This window comes from Miscanthus floridulus, chromosome 2, assembly GCF_019320115.1.
Source record: "Miscanthus floridulus cultivar M001 chromosome 2, ASM1932011v1, whole genome shotgun sequence".
NCBI lineage: Eukaryota > Viridiplantae > Streptophyta > Magnoliopsida > Poales > Poaceae > Miscanthus > Miscanthus floridulus.
In genome coordinates, this window is record NC_089581.1 from 2,493,774 (window position 1) to 2,511,895 (window position 18,122).

The following is an 18,122-nucleotide window of genomic DNA, read 5'->3' on the forward strand; positions in this document are numbered from 1 at the left end:
GCGCCTCCTACTGGCCGGATCCGAGCGCGGCGGCCGACCTCCTCGCCAGATCTGGGCGCTGGGAGATGGAGAGGAGGTGGTGGTGGTGCGCGGACGGCGAGGTGCTAGTGGTGGCACCGGGAGATGGAGTGGTGGTGGTGGTGGTGGGCAGCCGGCCTCCTCACCGGATCTAGGAGCCTAGAAAGGGAGCGGTGGCGAGTGTAGGTGGAGAGAGGGAGAGGGAGAGAGTGCGCGCGCATGCACGGGTGCACCGCCGCTTGTCATGGAGAGAGGGAGAGATTTCTGGAGAGTTGGAGGGAGAGGAATGGGAGCAAGTGGATATTTTCTTTCTGTAGATGAAATTTTGGGCTCGCTGTTGGAGAAAGAAAATTTTGGGTTGATGACCCATTGACTGTTCGTAACTCAATTCTTAGAATGAGTCTTGTATTTGGGTTTGGACCGTTGGAGATAGTCTTACTCCGATCAGCCACACCCACACCCACACCACAGGACAAGATCGTGTCTGCCATCAAGACAGACGCACGATCAACGATCGGCGAGTACTGCTCGTGCAGGTGCCTTGTAGTACGTCAGGATGACTTATGGCTACTGATGAACCAACACCAAGTGCCGTGCTGGAGCGGCCGCTGCACTGCATTGCACATCCATCTCTCTCGCATCGCATGCAAGTGATCGATCCAGCAACACACGCAGCTGTTGTTTTCTCTCTCTCTCTCTCTCTTTTTATAACAGGTTTGTTACTATGTCATTCATTCCAGCTACGACCGGCTGGTAATATCCAGCTACGTGGGGCCTTGTGTGCGCGCGCCTATGATGGGACCAGACGGGGACAGAGCGAGAAGCTAGCGCTAACAGACTAGAGGCGCGGCAGACTGAGAGGCTGTTCGGGGCTCGCGTCATGTCTCTGTCCCTGCTACTTCTGCTAGCTCCCTGAGCGGTCGCCGTCGTGCCTGCCCTGAGCGCTCCGCAGCGTCCTACCACTGCCAGCGCTCACCTCACGCTCGGCGCCATACGTCTTGGCATCAAGCTCGGCGTCAGCGTCTACGGCGCCGAGCTGCCTGCCAAATCAGCGACACGTCAGCGTCAAGCCCAAGATCTCGGCGTCAGGGACGTTGGAGCCGAGACGTGTTAGCTCGGCGTCAGTATCGATGACGCCGAGCTAAGGGTCCAGATTCTAAAATCTTTCTGCTAGGGACGTATTTGTGAAAGCTTTAAAAAAAATGGTTAAAGAGTAAAAAATTCGGGCGATAAGCGGGCGGGGTGGCTGTGGCTCCGCCGGGAGGGCGAAGGAGGTGACGAGGGGGGGCGTCGGCGATGGGCCGCTTCGACGGGCCGAAATTTACTGGTCTGGGCCTCTCATTCTATCTGCTTTTGGTGAGAGCCATGGAGGAGAGAACAGAAAGATTCCTGCAATCCGTGTGTTCGCCGCCGGTGCCTGCCCCTATCTCCCTAGGGCCTGGAAGTGTCGCCTCGCCACCGCGCTTCCAGGGTATGCTCTCTCCACGTCTCCACTCGTGACCCCCCCCCCCCCCCCCCCCCCCCCCCCCCCTCCGGCCTTCGTTGCTTTCAGTTGAGCGAGCGCTGGTGTGGGCACTGTTTCGGTTGAAGTTTCGATAATGCGTGATTAGTAGCTCAGAGTTTGCTTTTCCGTCTTATTACTTGCGTGATTTTGGAAGCTGGTTTACTCTAGAGATAGCTGATGTCTGAGCATCTCTTCGAGGACACCTTGATCGTTACCAGGCTAGATCCTGATGGCAAAAAGTTTGATAAAGGTAATTTCTTTCTTTAATTGTTTTTCACTTCTTTTTACGATTTACGACACGAATGACAAAGGTAATTTCTGACTGCGAGGACTGTAGTAATAATAATAGTGTAATGACAACTACAACTGATGTTTTCTTGGTTCAGTTTGCCTTGATCATATCAGTGTCGTTCATGGTTTAGTACGATTTCACCATTTTGATGTTCATGGCACTGTTAGCTGTTCTCATGGTTTAGTACGATTTCACTATTTGATAGAATTATTTGTGGTACCATCTAAAGCAGATAAGCGATTAGCAATGGAATTGCGTTGAAAATCAGAGTGGGTCATTTCCATTGATACCTATAAGCTGTTCTCATGATATTTCGCTGTGCCATGTGCTTGTTGTGTAATTGGAGCTGGAAATCCATGCTCATGCTGTTAGATTTTAAGAGTCTTTGTCTAATCTAATTATAATTGGTAAATACATTCTTTTTTTTGTGGGATAATGATTATAGTTTCCTTTTCTTCACTTGGCTGAAACAACACGCCTTCATATTAATTTTATATACTGAAAATCTCGAGCTGTCTGCTATCTCTAGTACTTGTTCTTGTAGGGCATACAATTAAAATCTAAAGTTGCACCCTGTATATTGAAACAGTTTGCATGCAATTATTAACAATTATCTTAAGGTTCTTATCTTGAATTATTCCACTGTATACTCTGTTACTCATCTATCCACATACTACTTTCGAATACGCTGCTTCTTTGTAACTTTATATAGGTACTATCGCTATTCTATTTTTAACTAACTATGCTCAGTTGCCAGCCTTGTTCTAGTATGACCTCATGTTCTGTTAATCCCTTGCGCATGTACAGTTTCTCGTGTTGAAGCTCACAGTGAGCAGTTAGATACGTATATGCAGCTGGATGTTGCTACGGATGTGTATCCTGTGCGTGCTGGTGAGAAATTTAACATGGTTTTAGCGCCTACTCAGAATTTGGATGGCACTCCAGATACTGGCTACTACACACAGGTGATTAACTTATCCATTTTTGTTGAATTTGCATCATGCAACTTGAATTTTAATGATATTCATTGATGCAATACAGCACCCAGGTAACAGTGTCTTGGGTTCATATGATATCTTCAATATGATATCACCAAATGTGATGAAGCATGTATATAAGACCTATTTAACATATTAACATAAAGTATCAAATTTTCAGACTGGTAGAAAAACTCTGGCGGATAATTATGAATATGTCATGCAAGGGAAGCTTTACAAAATCTCAGAGGACACCTCCAGCCAAAATGCTAAAGTGTATGGTTTTCCACTTTTCCCTGAACTGAAAGCTATCAAACAGTGTAGCAATTTACACTTTTTTATGCACTAGAGTCTATAACTTATTCCGTTAGCATGAAACTATGGGAGTATTCGATTCACTTGTGGCGGTGCTACTACATATTGTGTATTAAGATTTTTATCCTATTGTTGAGCTCTTCCAGACTTCCAGTACATATGACAGCTCACGAATTAAGAATCAAAGTATTTCTACATTGTTTGACCTTGTCAAAGTGAACACATCAAGTATAAAATTAATGTTATTCATGGTTCTAAAGGAAATGTACCCATATATCCTGATGACGCCCATATGATGAATCATGCTGGTGACAGAATTTGATTCTGCTAAGGCAATTCTGAGAAGTACTTTTGAACATCAAAAGAGCTTGATTTGAATATCCCATTAATCATGATTTATCTTCGCATTCTTTTCATCTGATAATAGCATTATTTGCGTATAGATATAGAAAATTACTTCAAGGTCACTTCAATATCTTATGTTGATAAGCAAGAATAAAATGGTTTCAGTTGATTACTTTAAAAAAAATCTTAAACGGCTTCAATTGATTTGTTTAAAGTTTAAACCTTCCTATTATCGTAGAGTCGAATCTTATTTTGAATAGGCAGTAGTTCTTTCCAAAAGTAGCTGTGTTTTCTCACGCGGTACTTTTCATTTTACTTTCAGGGAGATTTATGCATCATTCGGTGGTCTCCTGATGCTGCTCAGGGGTGACCCTTCCACTGCTGCTAGCTTTGAGCTGGATCAGAGGCTTTTTCTACTCATGCGCAAGGTTTAAAACTACCGCGGAATGTGCTAACTACCCTGATAACCTAATGCTGGTCGTTCACTTTGAGGCTATGGGTGTTTGGCCTTGTTAATACCTACTAGATATATGCCGGTGCGTTGCATGGGGTTATGATTTTTTTGACTGAACCTCAGCAGTCGGATGCAGACACGTGAGTTTCAACGACTTCGTATCGGACACGGACACGTGGATCTGGTCTTCGTATCTAAACCGGATAGGATGCGAATGCTTGAGCTCTGAGCAGTGGATTATTCGTATCGGTCATGGACGCATGAGCAAAGATCGAGAGTTGGTATCACCAAGTAGATGATGATTTTTAAGTGTAGAGATTAACAGAAGGCGTTGCCATGATTATGGAGATGCAGTCTCATAAATATACATAGGGTTTTCCATGGCAATGGAATCCGGGTGTAGAGTGTTGGCACGCAACTCATTTCGTCTTCTTTTAGAGGCTCTTTTTGTCTCTTTTCGTCCAGCCGTCACATTATACAACCTTTCGCGTTCTTGCCTTGCTTTCTTCTGCTCAAATGGCATATTTCTGTACCACTCTCGACTGTAAGCACATTTTTTCTCTCTTTGTGTATGTGGCCTATCAGCTGTGAAAAATAGAACATTAAACAGAACAATTATTTTATTAGTGAATATGCATTGTAATATATACACTGTTTAAATAGTACCTGGTAGTTGATTTGAGATGTTCCCATTACCAGCATTGTAACGTAGGTGTGAGTTCCTATTCATCCATTCACCGTTGTTAGCAGAATCCTCATTTTTCTTGTTTATTGATACGTCGCAACCTACATATTATTTCAGAAACATATATGAATTATGAGAAATATTACGTGGTGTATATATATATATACACACCATTTTTTGGCTCGAGGAGCTTAGGTTGCCCTTTCTTTATTTGATATGATTAACGACGCTTCTTGTTCATTTCTTCTCTTTTCTCAGGAGGCATTGATGCACGGCGGGCTCTGTCCCTTTGATTTCTAAGTATTATAGGGTTAACGACTTCTGGACGTGAACCACATGCATTTTGACCCACTGTAAAAACTAAAAATAAGAAACCATGGTCATTGGTGTGTATATATAATCATAATACTCAAAGTTTCATTACCTTTTCTGCGTTGGTATGATTCACGACGCTTTTTGTTCAATTCATTCCTTCTCTCTTTAGACATCGATGCAAATCTTTCTCTTTCTCTTTTCCTCTTATGTTCCTTCGGGTGTTCATCCACCCTCGATGAATGTGATGCATTTTGACCAACTGGAAATTAATTGATATATTTTTTTTATGGGTGTGATATCGGTTATATTGAAATATATCCAAGTGACCATGTGCATAATTTGATACCTTTTATTTGAAGTGGATGGAAGGAGTCGAGTTCCGTTATTTTCTTTGGAATCCATCTTGGCTACTTCAGATAAATAATTGCACGAAAACCATAAAATATAATTACGATATACTTTTTGGAAATAAAGATTAGGATAGAGGACTGGACACGCAAGATTGGGAGACCAGAGGCATACCTGTATGCTGGTTGGCTGATGCCTGGATCGAGGTGGGCAACGTCGTGGCCAGAGAACAGCGGAAGCGAGCGTCCCTTGATCGCTGGCTTTTTTTTTGTTCGTCACGCCGTGCCCAGAGGACAGCGCATGGACTTGATCGCTGCTCTGGATCCCGGTGATGGAAGGGCCTTCGTGTGTTCCATTGCAACGAACCGGCGTTGAAAAGACTTGGCGAAGATTTTTTCCCCCCTTCGTTCAAAAGATTTCAAATCAGAATGGACATCTGAAGTACCAGCTGAAGATTGCTAAGATTCCAATCTCGGTGCCGGCGCGTTTGGCGTCAGCTGAAGTACCTGGGATTGCCCAGGTCGGCGAACTCGTCGGCGTTCTTACCGGTGCCGTAGCTCAGGTAGCTCTGGTTGCCGGCGGCGTGGTACAGCCAGCTAGCCGCCCACAGGAGCTCGTCCTGGTACGTCGTGGAGTTGTAGTAGGCGCTGAGCTCCGGGTGCTTGTCAGCGAACGCGAACAGTCGCTCGGCATGCAGCACGTTCGCTAGGTCATATTTAACTTATAAGTCATGACTTATCAGCTAATAAATAATATTTTTTTTACATCAAATCAGCTAACCATATTTTCAGCCATGTCTTGTAAGAAGAAAAAAAAAACAGGCTGTGGTCCATGAGCGACGACGCGTACGTCGCGTTGGCGGGCTACACGATGACGCAAATAAAAAATTCGAGTTGACAGGTAGACATGCAGTACCTGGATGTTTTTCGCTGAGTGGCCGGATAGCACGCAAAGCGCCAGCAGCAGGTGATCTCCGACACGGCGACCTCCAAAAACGGAGCGGTACGAGATCGACAGCAAGTAGCAGCTTTTTCCTTGAAACTGGTCGTGTTCGTGCTTTTGGCGAGCAGTAAGAGATTTTAATTTCCATCCATGGTGCTTGACCTGCTTCCCCGTGGGTGAAGGTGAAGCTTGTTATCTGGTAACGAGTATTGTTTCCTCTAACATGGATTCATGTTGTTTACCGTCATGGTTCCTTTTTTTCTCGTCAGAAATTAAAGATTTTTGCACACTACTGAGATCCATAATTTTCATAGTATATTATTGTGTGTAACCCTAGGCGCCGCGTAGTTGCTGATCCCAAAGACTCATTTTTAGGTTTGTGCTCTGAACTTGCACAGAATCATAAGGTAGAGCCAAGAGTGGCGCTTGATGTGTGGAGAAGTGGCCACCGGGCAATGGATCGTGGACAAATAGATCGCATGTGGTCACTTCTGCATCTCGTTTCATGTTGTTGCTTTGTTCGTGTGTGGTCAGTCAAACGCGTCTGTGTATGCTTTTTGTACCACTATTTCTATTTAATCAGCACTAAATTCCCAATGAAAAATGCTATGTTAACCGGTGATGAGGTCTGGATTGCTTGGTTGCAAGTCCAAGTCATGGAGTGCAGGGCAAATCGAAAGCACCACAAGTACTTTCGACAATGGGTAAGCCCAACTTTAGTCACCTAGTCGAAACAAGAGTGCCAAGTGTGTATCCTACTGTATTAGTGTAAACGCAGGTTAGATTCTGACTTTATCTTTATTTTCCCATGAATATTTTTATACATATAATCCAATCTAAATTGCATGCACTGGTATCTCTTACTAGGAATACGTTTTTATTTTGTAGGATCCAATTTAGTGAGAGAAAAAACTTTGTTTTGGTCAATAAATTAGGAGTCTAGAAAATTGATTGGAGATCGATTTAGCTTATTAAAATGGGGATGCGATGAGGAGGAGCAGGGGGGAGAGGTGAATAGAAACAGAAGTATTAATAAAATCTAAAAAAAATTAGAATAAAATCTAAAACGTTTTAAAAGTTATATAAGAGACATCTCAGAATCTATTATATTTCATGACTAGGGGAGTGTCTTCACTTTTTTTTAGACACTGTTCGATCAGACCAATGCAAAAGCATCTAAGCCTGTTCCAGGCCCACGTAAATTTCTACTGGACCTTATCCAAACTTCTTTCTCGTGGCCTAGGATGGGCCCAGGCCCAGGCAAGCCTTTTCTTCTCCCGTTCACTTCCTCTCCCCCTCTCTCGGCGACAGACTGGGCTACCTCCGCCGCCGCCCTACGCCAGTCGCCAGGTGCCCAAGTCTTCGCCGGCGACGAGCCCCCACCAGGTACGCGCACCCCTTCTCCTACCTTCCGTTCCCTTCCCGCTTTGCGAAACCGAGCATCCAAACCCTAACCCAGGTCCGCCCCTGGTTCTTCAGCGCGCAGGATCAATCTCGCCAGCCGTGGTTGGCCAAGCTGAAAGAGGATGGGGCAGGAGACGGAGGTGGCGGAGAAGGAGGTGGTGCATTCGGTAAGCGACCTCCCGGTGCAGGACCCGCCAGGAGAGGAGTTCTCCGCCGCCGACCTCACCTGGGTCAAGTACGCCAGCCCCGAGCACCACCGGGAGGACGTCGCTCTCATCCCCTACGACCGGATGGAGGCCTTCATCGGCGGCGAGAGCAACAACCCCGAGTGCCCCACGCGATTCCACATCGAGCGCGGCCGCAAGCGTGAGAGGGGCAGCCTCAGGGAGTACCGGAGCGACGAGTACCTCCTCTACAGGATGTACGTCTTCCCTGCTCTGCTCTGCTCAGCACGTTCCTTTTTTACTCAAGCACATTCCTTTTTGACTCCTCCTGGATGGTTCTTTCTCTCCGCCGCTTCCTAGAGCCAACCAATCTTGACCTGTGTTAGAGCTAATTCCAGGTATTGGTGCTCGTTTGGCCCTGAGAATTATGGGGAGGGAGGGACAATATTGCCTAGCAGAAAGTACAGGCTCAACACGAGGAACCGTGCCGCTCGCCCGCAGTCCATGCGTGGCTGCACCTGCCATTTCACCATCAAGAGGCTCTATGCCCGTCCTTCCCTGTTGCTCATCATCTACCATGAGAGGCTCCATGTCAACAAGTCCGGCTTCATATGCCACGGCCCCCTCGACAGGGATGCCATCGGGCCTCGCGCTAGGAAAATGCCCTACATTGGGAGTGAAATCCAGCAGCAGACCATGTCATTGATCTACCTCGGTGTCCCAGAAGAGAACATACTGCAGACACATATAGAAGGCATACAGCGCTACTGTAGCGCGGATGCCCAGGTTGATAACCTTGCTTCGCAGTATGTCCAGAAACTAGGGATGATCATCAAGAGGTCGACACATGAGTTGGATCTGGATGACCAAGCTAGCACCAGGATGTGGGTCGACAGGAATAAGAAATCTGTATTCTTCTACCAGGATTCAACTGAGGCAGATGCCTTCATTCTGGGGATTCAGACAGAATGGCAATTGCAGCAAATGATGCGCTTTGGTCATCAGAGTCTTTTGGCTTCTCATTCCTCATTTGGTGTAAGCAAGCTAAAGGTATCTTCCTTGCCTCCATTTCGAATAGCTATGTAAATAAATATATAATTTCAGATCAGTTTTCTAAATTTTGATTGAAATGTCTAATTCTATCAGTAAGGACATGTTTCATGTTTTGTTTGACATTTTACTCGCCGTGGCAGTATCCATTGCACACGCTCCTTGTATTTGACTCAAGGCAGCATGCTCTTCCTATTGCATGGGTCATAACCCGCTCAGTTACTAACAACGACACACTGAAATGGATGAGGGCACTTACTGATCGAATACATTCTATAGATTCCACCTGGAGAATTGGTGGTTTTATCATTGACGATCCGGCTTCAGAGCTGGGTCCAATCAGGTATGACACTGGTTTGTAACTTTAGTAGTGGCTATCAACCCTTAATCATTTAAGCTGTAGACAGCTGTGCATTCCCATTGAGGTAAATGTGTCGTTGCTACAATAGTTTGTTGCCCTTGTTCCAGGGAGGTATTCGCCTGCCCAGTTTTGTTCTCTATGTGGCACATCAGAAGAACCTGGCTTAAAAATGTAATCAAGAAATGCGGCAATGTTGAGGTGCAGCGGGAAATTTTTATCCAACTTGGCAAAATCATATACAGTATCTGGAGTGAGAAGAATCCCATGGATGCCCTAGGGCAGTTGTTTCATGACTTTGTTGATCAAACAACGTTCATAAAATATTTCAAATCATTTTGGGTTCCCAAATTGGGTAAGAATTTCAACCAGTAATTTAGTAATATAGCTTGTCATGCAAATCCCTCTTGTACATGCTAATGATATTCCTTCTTGATAGAGATGTGGATTGACTATATCAGAAATCTGCCATTAGCAAGTCAGGAATCATGCGGTGCCATTGAAGGTTACCATCTGAAGCTGAAGGTAAAAGCATACGATGATGTGCAGCTGGATGCTCTTCAACGAGTGGACTGGTTAGTGCATAAGCTCACAACAGAGCTGCATTCGAGCTACTGGATCAACTTATTTGCAGACGAAAGCGGATCATTTCCAGAGGTGAAAGCAGACTATATCGCATCCACGTCATGGCAAAGGGCATTGCAGATACCTGATGATGCTGTTACCTTTTATGACAAAGAGCCTCTTTTAACCAGAGTGGTCAGCCAGAAGGATACCAGTCAGACGCGGACTGTATGGAATCCCGGTTCTGAATTCTCTCTCTGCGACTGCTCATGGTCAATGCATGGTAACCTATGCAAGCATGTGCTAAAGGTCAACATGATGTGCGGAGCACGCAAAGATTTTCAGCCCTCGTTGTCTTTCCAGTCTTTTCAGCATGTCCTGCTTGATCTGTGGCAAAAACCATTGGATGATTCGTTCTCGCTCGACCTCTCGGTAGCATGGGTCATGCAGATGCAGGAGAAGATCAAACATGTAGCTGAGCTTGCCACCTCCGGTGGTATTGCCCAAGTTGCAGGGAAATTGCCGATTCAATGGACAAAAAAGAGAGGGAGAAGAGTAGCCGCCAAGGGCACAAGACCGTTACTTTTTCCTCATTCTAACGGCAGTTTGCAGAAGGACTTGACCCCAAAGAAGAGCAAGAAGAGGAAGAGGCTATCTAGGTTTCTGGGGTAAAATGCACCGCCTACTCTTGTTGTCTCTCTGTAATTAGACGACTGTTTTTTTTTCTGCCCGGTGTATTCCATTTCCTCAATTACCTTTGGGCTGAGTGTACTTGCTCAGCTACTTGTAATCAGCTCCACTTCCCTATGTCTCCTAGTCCTAGGAACAACAGTTGTGCAGTCTGTAATAGGAAGCCACTGGATGGTTTCTCATATTCCAGTAGGAATGTAGGATGCTGCGAAATTCCAGTCTTATTAGTTTTGCTGGTGCAAAACTTCCCTTTGAAACTTGTGATGATGTGCGGATCGAGTTGCTGCTCATTGCAACTTGTAGGTACTGGAGTTTAGCTGGAGGCTCCAACTTAGCAAGGCGCAATCCCTATCTGCAGATTTTTATTTTAGTAAATGGTCCTGTTTTCATAAATTCAAATAAATTGCACTGTACGGATGGGTCGGAAAATCTAGGTGACAAACTGTGAAACTGAACTAGAAATCATCTGGTTGTCACATACCTACTCCACGAGAAAGAAAATATGCGATGCGTTACTTGTTCAGCTAGTACTTATGATCTTGTTAGTGGTAAGATCTGACAGGTAAATTTTTCGAGGCGTCCCAACAGCTAGCTATTTGACCGGCTATTCTGACATGAACAGAGAAAAAGTAAAAGAGAGAATAGTCACTAACGACGAATAAATAGCTAATCTATTTCACGTAGTCCAAGAATTTAAGAGATAAACATATGAGTCCAACAATACATATAAAAATAAGAATGTATAAAATAGTTTTACTTTTGTCTCTCACATCCACGTAAGCTAGCTACGTACCTAGCATCATTGCGGACGCCCTAAAGATGTTGAGTTTTTGGATTTGTTATAGTATTTAACGACAATATTTGTCCAGAGTGGTAGGCAACAATATCCGTTAACAGTATTGTCGGTGTTTTCGGACCACCGACGAGTAAATTTGTATTTGTGCGTTTAACTCGGATGGTGTGCTAGGAGGACACAAGGATTTATACTAGTTCAGACGAAATATCCCTATGTCCAGTTCGTTGCTGCCCGTGTTATCGGCACGTGGTTTGCAGTAGGGGTTACAAACAGGCGAGAGAGGAAAAGGATCCCAAGTCTCTAGTGGAAGGAGTGAATGGATGCTGAGAGCTCGGTTGCCGCTCAGTCGTGTGCTCGTGTCGTGCTCTTGTGTTCTGATCTCGTGTTTTTTCGCCCCCTCAATGAGGCGTCCTGCTTCCCCTTTTATAGACGAAGGGAAAACGCGGGTTACAGAGGAGGAAAAGTAGAAGAAGCAGAGAGAGAGGAAGGCTTCCAAGGTCGTCAGATCCTTCTTCTCCTTTATGCGGGTCCCGCTCATCCTGTAGATGTCAACAGAATGGCTCCATATCGTGGCCCTGTTCATCACTGGCGCCATGCGCAGGCGTCATCTGCCGGTCATGGCGCTCCACTCCGTCCCGACGGACATCGTGGTGAGCTGACGCGTCTGTCAACGTCCGTATGAGGGTTAGACAGAACAACACCGGTGCGTCCGACACTATTCTTGATGTGAATCCCTAGGTATAGTCCGTCATGGCCACATGTCACGTCGAGGCGTGCCAGCCTCTTCCATGGCGTCAGAGTTTTGACCTAGGTCCATACGCTTGGACCCGGAGTGGTTGGCGGCGATATGGGTCCCCGTTGGACGAGACGGAACCCACATCCTCGAGGTCGGGCGAGATGGAGCCCAAGGTTGGGTGAAACAGAGCCCACAGCCTTAGGATCAGGCGAGACGGAGCCCGTGGCCTTGGGGCCGGCGAGACGGAGCCCGCGGCCTTGAGGCCGAGCGTGAGACGGAGGCCGTGGCCTTGGGTCGGGCGAGATGGAGGCCGCGACCTTGGGGTTGGGCGATACAAAGGCCGTGACCTTGAGGTCGGGCGAGATGAAGCCCGTGGCCTTAGGGTCATGCGAGACGGAGCCCGTGGCCTTAGGGTCATGCGAGACGGAGCCCGTGGCCTTAAGGTCGGGCGAGATGGAGCCCGCGGCCTTGGGGTCGGGCAAGACGGAGCCCACAGCCTTGGGGTTGGATGAGACCTTTTAATACGTCTCGAGCTATCTAGGGAAGTCAGTGTGGGCATTAGCTTCCTTGCTTTGGGTATCCCTACTATCGATACCCGACAGTAGCCCCTGAGCCCGTGGAGGAGTAGAATACTCCTTTGGAGGCTTTTCCAGATGGGAGGACTATGAGGGCCTTGACCTTCTTTTGGTAGCCCACGGCGTGTCCTAGTAGGATGGCGATTCCCTTTTATCATAATCGGTCTTCTTGGGGGCATGTAACCGTAGGATTCAGGATGTCAAAAAGATTTTTCTTGATTCTAGTCCTCTAGGATCCGATCAGTCCACCATCGTACTACGACCGCGTGTTCGGTCTTCTTACGAGTCCAACTTCCCTTGAGCCCCCATGTGTGGCAGGGGTCCGACTGAGGGTCGAATTGTCTTTGTGATCATCATCCCTCAAGCGTTTTTTGATAAAATAGAGGGCCTGAGCCGTGCCACGTTCTTCCTCGATGGACGAAACATGGTGCTCGGTGAGCTGTTAATGGGCTAGTTCGAGTGGGGCCCTAGCTTTCCATTTGCAGGGGTCTGGCATGGGTCAACTGGTGCCCGACTCTAGACTCTTGGCAGCCAATTCATATAGTTCTTGGGTCTGTTCGGCCGTTCCAAAGCGCCCGTTGCCTTTCTTTGAGGAAAAACCATGGACTGGGAACCGACTAAGACTCGAGCATGGGCTGGGATGCCCACGATGTTTGTGCACCTAGGTACTAGCCGCTAGTGGGCCCATCCCTTTCCACCCCTTACTCTAAGGGTGCCCCAGAGCGGCTGTGAACCCGTCGGAGGGCCAGCGTTCGAACTCCTGGGCCTGAATGGGCCATAGGAGCGTTTTCAGCTCTGCAACCCTTCTTACCTATGACAGTTCTTGACCCATCGACCAGGCGAACCGTCATCTAGCGTGTCCTTCGAGGGCATGGCCAGAGATAGCATGCGCACGATCTTTGGATGGAGGTGACGTGACGCGGCGCAACGGGCGCGTGAACTTCGGTGGATGGTTCGCCTTCTTGCCTCGCTCTATCCTATAAATAGCGGCCTCCCCCTTCGTGTTTCTACACACCAAAACTACAGCCTTACCTTCCCTGTTTCTTCGCCACCGCCGTTTGGATCCTCTGTTCTTGCTAATCCACCGCTAGAGCCCTAGATCTATAGCTTTCGCCTCTTCGCCGACACCTTTACTTCTCTATAGACGCCTTCATCCTCCATGGATTTGTGGTACCACTCTAATGTTACCTATGCATGGATGGAGGGCCTCGTCAAGCATGGTCTTCTCCGTGGGAGGACCGATGCAGCGGAGTGGCTTGTGCCCAGCTATGAGGATGTGCCGGCGCCGCCCGACGGCTATGTTGTCTCCTTCGTGCCCTTCTACGAGTGCGAACTCACGGTTCCTCCCTACCCATTCTTCTAGGGTCTGCTACACCACTATTAGATCAAGCTACAGCAGTTGAAACCCAATGGGATCTAGCACATCGCGGCCTTCATCATGATGTGCGAGGGATACCTAGGGATCGAGCCCCACTTTGAGCTGTGGAGGTATTTCTTCTCTATCTTCTTGATCAAGAAGGAGAGATGTCGAGAGACCTCGGTGCTGATGGATGCGTGGGCATCCACCTCCGGGGGCAGTGGGCGACTGAGTACATGCCCTGCTAGCTCTCCAGATCTAACAAGGGATGGCACTCACATTGGTTCTATCTAAAGGATGACCCTACTGCTCCCTTATCGGTGGTCTCCGAGCACCTGGTCGAAGAGGTACCACCGTCATGGCTATGGGGGCCACCCATCAAGGAGAAGAAGAGGATGCGTGACCTCCTCGAGGCTATCGCATTCCTAAGGACCCACGACCTCCGTGGGGTCAGCGTCATCGGGAGGTATCACACGAGGTGGGTGGCGCCGGTGATGTCGTGTGTCCTCCCACTGTACAGGATGACACCTGGCGTGCAGCTCATCAGGACAACACTCGCCCAGGGGCTACTTTGCAATAGTGAGGTCGTGCAGCACATCACGGAGGCCATGGGGGAGGCCAACACCATGTTCCTGATCCTAGGACATCCGTGATGCGGTGGGACGCGGGCTTCATTGAGCTACCGATGGGGTTAGTCTTCTAGGACTCCATCACACCGCTGCCAAAGCACGTGGCCGTGAGGGTGGTGAACTATGCCACAGATGAACAAAGTAAGAAGAAGAAGGACGATGAGGAAGGGAAACGGCGGTCAAAGCAGCGAGCGAAGCTACTACAAGGGAAGCAGCATCAAGGTTCATCGAAAGAAGAGGAGGAAGAAGAGGACGAGGAGGATGATGGCTCCATGTCGCCCATCCTGTGGGATGATCTGGCCATCGAGAATGAGGACCCGCCTTCACCATAGGCGAGACCCTTCCTACAGCATGCCACGCGGTAGGAGGGGGAGGACGTGCCCCCAAAGCAGCTAGAATCAAAACACCCCGCCCCGTCTGGACCTTCGACGATGGCCTTGGAACCGACGAAAACAGGTGTTGCAGAACCACCCGAAATAACTCACTTCTATAGGTGCTTGTCTTCTATTAGACACTAGCACCTCGGAGGTGAGATACATCAGACAGTTTTATCGAGCACACTCCATGGGAGAACCTAAAAATCCATATTTTTCAATAGGATCATAAATGGGAGAATAAAGCTTGCAACATTTTAGCCATTTCTTATATCACTTTTCTTGTAACATAATAGTATAACATTTATTGTTTATAACAGCAGAATATAACCATGTTATCAGAATTTTAGCAGAAATGAAATCATTTAATGACAAGTTAAACATTAACATGATGATCTGCTATATACATCATAACATGTTATAAGTTTTTCCATTGTAAAACATTTTGGGTGGAAGTTTCAAATAAACTATATGCCCGCAACGTTAAAGAAATCATCGCTGAGCCCACCAGAAGGTTTCCACACACAAGTGTCAGCTCCGCAAGTTCCTAGCACCTGCAACAGGGTAGAACAAACTTTGAGTACTCAATTATACTCTATAAGACTTACCCGTCAGAAGGAAAGAAAAGACTCCAAGGATATACAAGGCTATCTGACTTGTGGTTATTGCATCTGTAGGAAGCATTACTAAACGTGCATCCTTATATTCAATTTCATTAGCAGTCATCATTAGTTCATTAACTAACCATTCTATATAAGCACATGTGCTACTTTTAAGCAGGTGGTAAGCAATCAGAATATTTTTTCCCATCTTTCATATTCTAGTTCTTACTATGGTGCTAGACTATAGACAAGTCATATCGGATTACCCGATGATTCGCGAATCATTGTGCCCAACTAGGTACCTTGAAACACACGCCCCGCTTGTACCCTAGGCACAAGTAGGACCAACCCATCACTCTCCTATCAAGGGGTCTAAGTCTGTCGATGTTTTACCACCGATAGCCTGCCACGGGGGTACCCGGGGCAGTATGTTCGGGCTTCGGCGTATGCCGAACTCGATGGTTAACGCAAGACACAGTCGATTTATCCTGGTTCAGGCCCTCGATCATAGATCGAGTAATAACCTTATGTCCAGTCGACGTTAGCCTTTGCGTTGGATTGATTGTCAAGTGTTGTGTTGTACAATGGTCTGTCCCCTATCCCAGGAGTCCTGCCCTCCTTTATATAGTCAGGAGGCCAGAGTCCTAGTCCGTTTATAATGAGATTTCCTAGTAGGATTACTTAATAGCTATACTACTAAGATTACATGGGGAGAATCCTAGTTGGACTAGATATTCTCTCTCCCTTGCGGGGTATCCTGTGGGTCCCGCATCGACAAGCCCCCGAGCACTTCATGGTTGAGCTCCGAAAGTCTCGCTTTGCTTCTTCAAGTCTTGTTGAGTAGGAACAAAATGTCATCCGAGTACTTTCTGGAGTGAAACCTTGTAGCGCTTCTTGGGATCTTCGAGTGGTGAATGCTTTTTGAAGAAAAAGTACATCCACCTGGTTGTAGCCCTCGAGCCTCTTGCTATTTGGAACAAGGAGCTGGAGGATCTTGTCTTGAAGTTGCTCTGATTGTTCGTTGAAGTTTTATGAAAAAAGAACTCGAATATGGCTCGTTCCGGGTTCTTTTTGTCGTAGTGTCTTGAAGTGATCTGCGTTGAGGAAGTCTTTTGGTGACGTACGCTTTTTCGAAGAAAAAGTGCACTCACTGAGTGTAGCCCCCGAGCCTCTTGCTATTTGGAACAAAAAGTTGGAGGGTCTTGATTCTTGTCTTCAAAAAATTCTATGGCTATGTATCCTGCTTTCTCCGAGTTCTTCTCTTTCAGAAAAGAAGTCGGATGAAGAGTCTTGATGAGTTGTCGTCGTTGTAGTCTTGAGCTTCTTGTATTCTTGGTCCTTTGTCTTTGGTTCGGAGCCTCCGGGGGGTAGTTGAAATGAAAGGCCAAGCTCCCTAGCTTAGTGTTGATTAAGCTATGATGTTGGCCGAGGCCCCGAGCGTATATCCGTGTTGTTTTGTTCAAGAAGAACTCGGATACGAGGTCTTGGCGTATTCTTTGATAGTCTGCTGTTGTCAGATGTAGTTGTATGGTGGTGGTTGAGTGTAAATGCCTTTTGTTCACGGGTTGTACTGTGCTGGTATATTCTTCCGAATATGCCTGTCTTCGAGTACTGCCTCTTCTCGCCTGAGTCGTCCATTATTGTGTCCTGTCTTTTCACTGTGTCCTTTGTTAGGCTTATTTTGTTGGTACTCCTAATCTATGTGCGCCGATCCTTTGGTCTATAAATACTGTCCCGGAGTGCTTGTTTTCATTCATTGGATACTCTGTTGAAGCCTTGGTGGTCATGAACATGGTAGTTTGTGAAGTAGAGCAGCTCCCGGGCATGTTTTGTAGTTTCTGTGTGTCTTGTCGTAGCTGGAGGAAGTCTTGTGATAGGGATTAGAGGTAGGCTAATCCCGCGACAGCATTGTGCCAGGATGTACGTGGTGGTAGCTGGAGGAAGTCTTGTGATGTGGGCTTCGTTCCTTCATCCGACAGTTCTAGGTTGATCCTCATCGCCTGTCTTGAGACCGTCCGGTGCAGATCAACACCATATCCAGCATCACATCGGTCTTGGGTAGACAGATGCCCACCGGCCTTCTCTACTCCATGTTGCCCTGCCGTGCTGCCGATTTCCGCCTTGGATGCACTGCGTTCGTCCTTTGAAGAAAACAGTATAGCTGATGGCGGTCTGTCCTTCCGAGTAGCAATTTGGGACACGTAGTCGTTCCAGAGCCTAGTCATGTCCGTGTTCCTCTTTGCTACTTTGCTTTTCGTGGTGCCGAGTTCGTTGGGTCTTGTATGATTTGTAATCTTCTATTTTTGAAGTCACTTGTAATGTAACGAATCTTGTCTTCTGAGTTGTCTTTGACTTTTCTATTGTGATCCCTATCGTTCATGAGACTACCGAGTTCTTTCTTACATAACCGGGTTCTTTTGTTCCTCGTGAGGTAGCCCTTTTTTTCTTCTTGGTTCAACGAGTTGTTCTTGTGGCTATCTGATAACCCTGTTGTGGTGTTGCGCGGATAAGTCTGAAATCTGCCCGTTGGTTTGTACCGTTGTGTGGATTCGTGCCCTCCGTCGTTTTAGCTGCGTCGGTAAATGGACCGTTGCGTTCCCACGCTGTGCTTTAACGGGCCTTATGGGC

At 47.0% G+C, this 18,122-nt stretch overlaps 2 protein-coding genes across 3 annotated transcripts; both read left to right on the forward strand.

Annotated features, from left to right (window-relative positions):
• Nucleotides 1–1,425: 1,425 nt before the first annotated feature.
• On the forward strand, nt 1,426–4,498 carry LOC136537630 (DNA-directed RNA polymerases II, IV and V subunit 8B-like). 2 transcript variants are annotated; one of them, XM_066529579.1, is made up of 5 exons: nt 1,426–1,489; nt 1,677–1,772; nt 2,622–2,779; nt 2,973–3,067; nt 3,774–4,498. In XM_066529579.1, exons 2-5 carry the CDS (start codon nt 1,700–1,702, stop codon nt 3,883–3,885), a joined length of 438 nt encoding a protein of 145 aa, XP_066385676.1. In that variant the 5' UTR covers nt 1,426–1,489; nt 1,677–1,699; the 3' UTR covers nt 3,886–4,498. The 2 variants fall into 2 exon arrangements, with proteins under 2 accessions (XP_066385676.1, XP_066385677.1); XM_066529580.1 differs by lacking the exon at nt 1,426–1,489 and having other exon boundaries at nt 1,642–1,772; nt 2,669–2,779.
• A 2,958-nt stretch (nt 4,499–7,456) lies between these two features.
• Nucleotides 7,457–10,649, forward strand: LOC136537631 (uncharacterized). Its single transcript, XM_066529581.1, has 6 exons — nt 7,457–7,581; nt 7,675–8,020; nt 8,162–8,813; nt 8,957–9,156; nt 9,282–9,526; nt 9,611–10,649. The coding sequence occupies exons 2-6, from the start codon at nt 7,722–7,724 to the stop codon at nt 10,405–10,407; spliced, it is 2,193 nt and encodes a 730-aa protein (XP_066385678.1). The 5' UTR covers nt 7,457–7,581; nt 7,675–7,721; the 3' UTR covers nt 10,408–10,649.
• The last annotated feature ends 7,473 nt before the right edge of the window (nt 10,650–18,122 follow it).

Bases quoted from the DNA above. Each gene is read 5' to 3' on its own strand.
- LOC136537630 (XM_066529579.1), top strand. From the start codon at position 1,700: ATGTCTGAGCATCTCTTCGAGGACACCTTGATCGTTACCAGGCTAGAT. The intron at 2,780-2,972 runs GTGATTAACTTA...TCAAATTTTCAG, and splicing joins ATACTGGCTACTACACACAG to ACTGGTAGAAAAACTCTGGC. The intron at 3,068-3,773 runs GTATGGTTTTCC...TTTTACTTTCAG, and splicing joins TCCAGCCAAAATGCTAAAGT to GGAGATTTATGCATCATTCG.
- LOC136537631 (XM_066529581.1), top strand. From the start codon at position 7,722: ATGGGGCAGGAGACGGAGGTGGCGGAGAAGGAGGTGGTGCATTCGGTA. The intron at 9,157-9,281 runs GTATGACACTGG...CCCTTGTTCCAG, and splicing joins TCAGAGCTGGGTCCAATCAG to GGAGGTATTCGCCTGCCCAG. The intron at 9,527-9,610 runs GTAAGAATTTCA...CCTTCTTGATAG, and splicing joins ATTTTGGGTTCCCAAATTGG to AGATGTGGATTGACTATATC.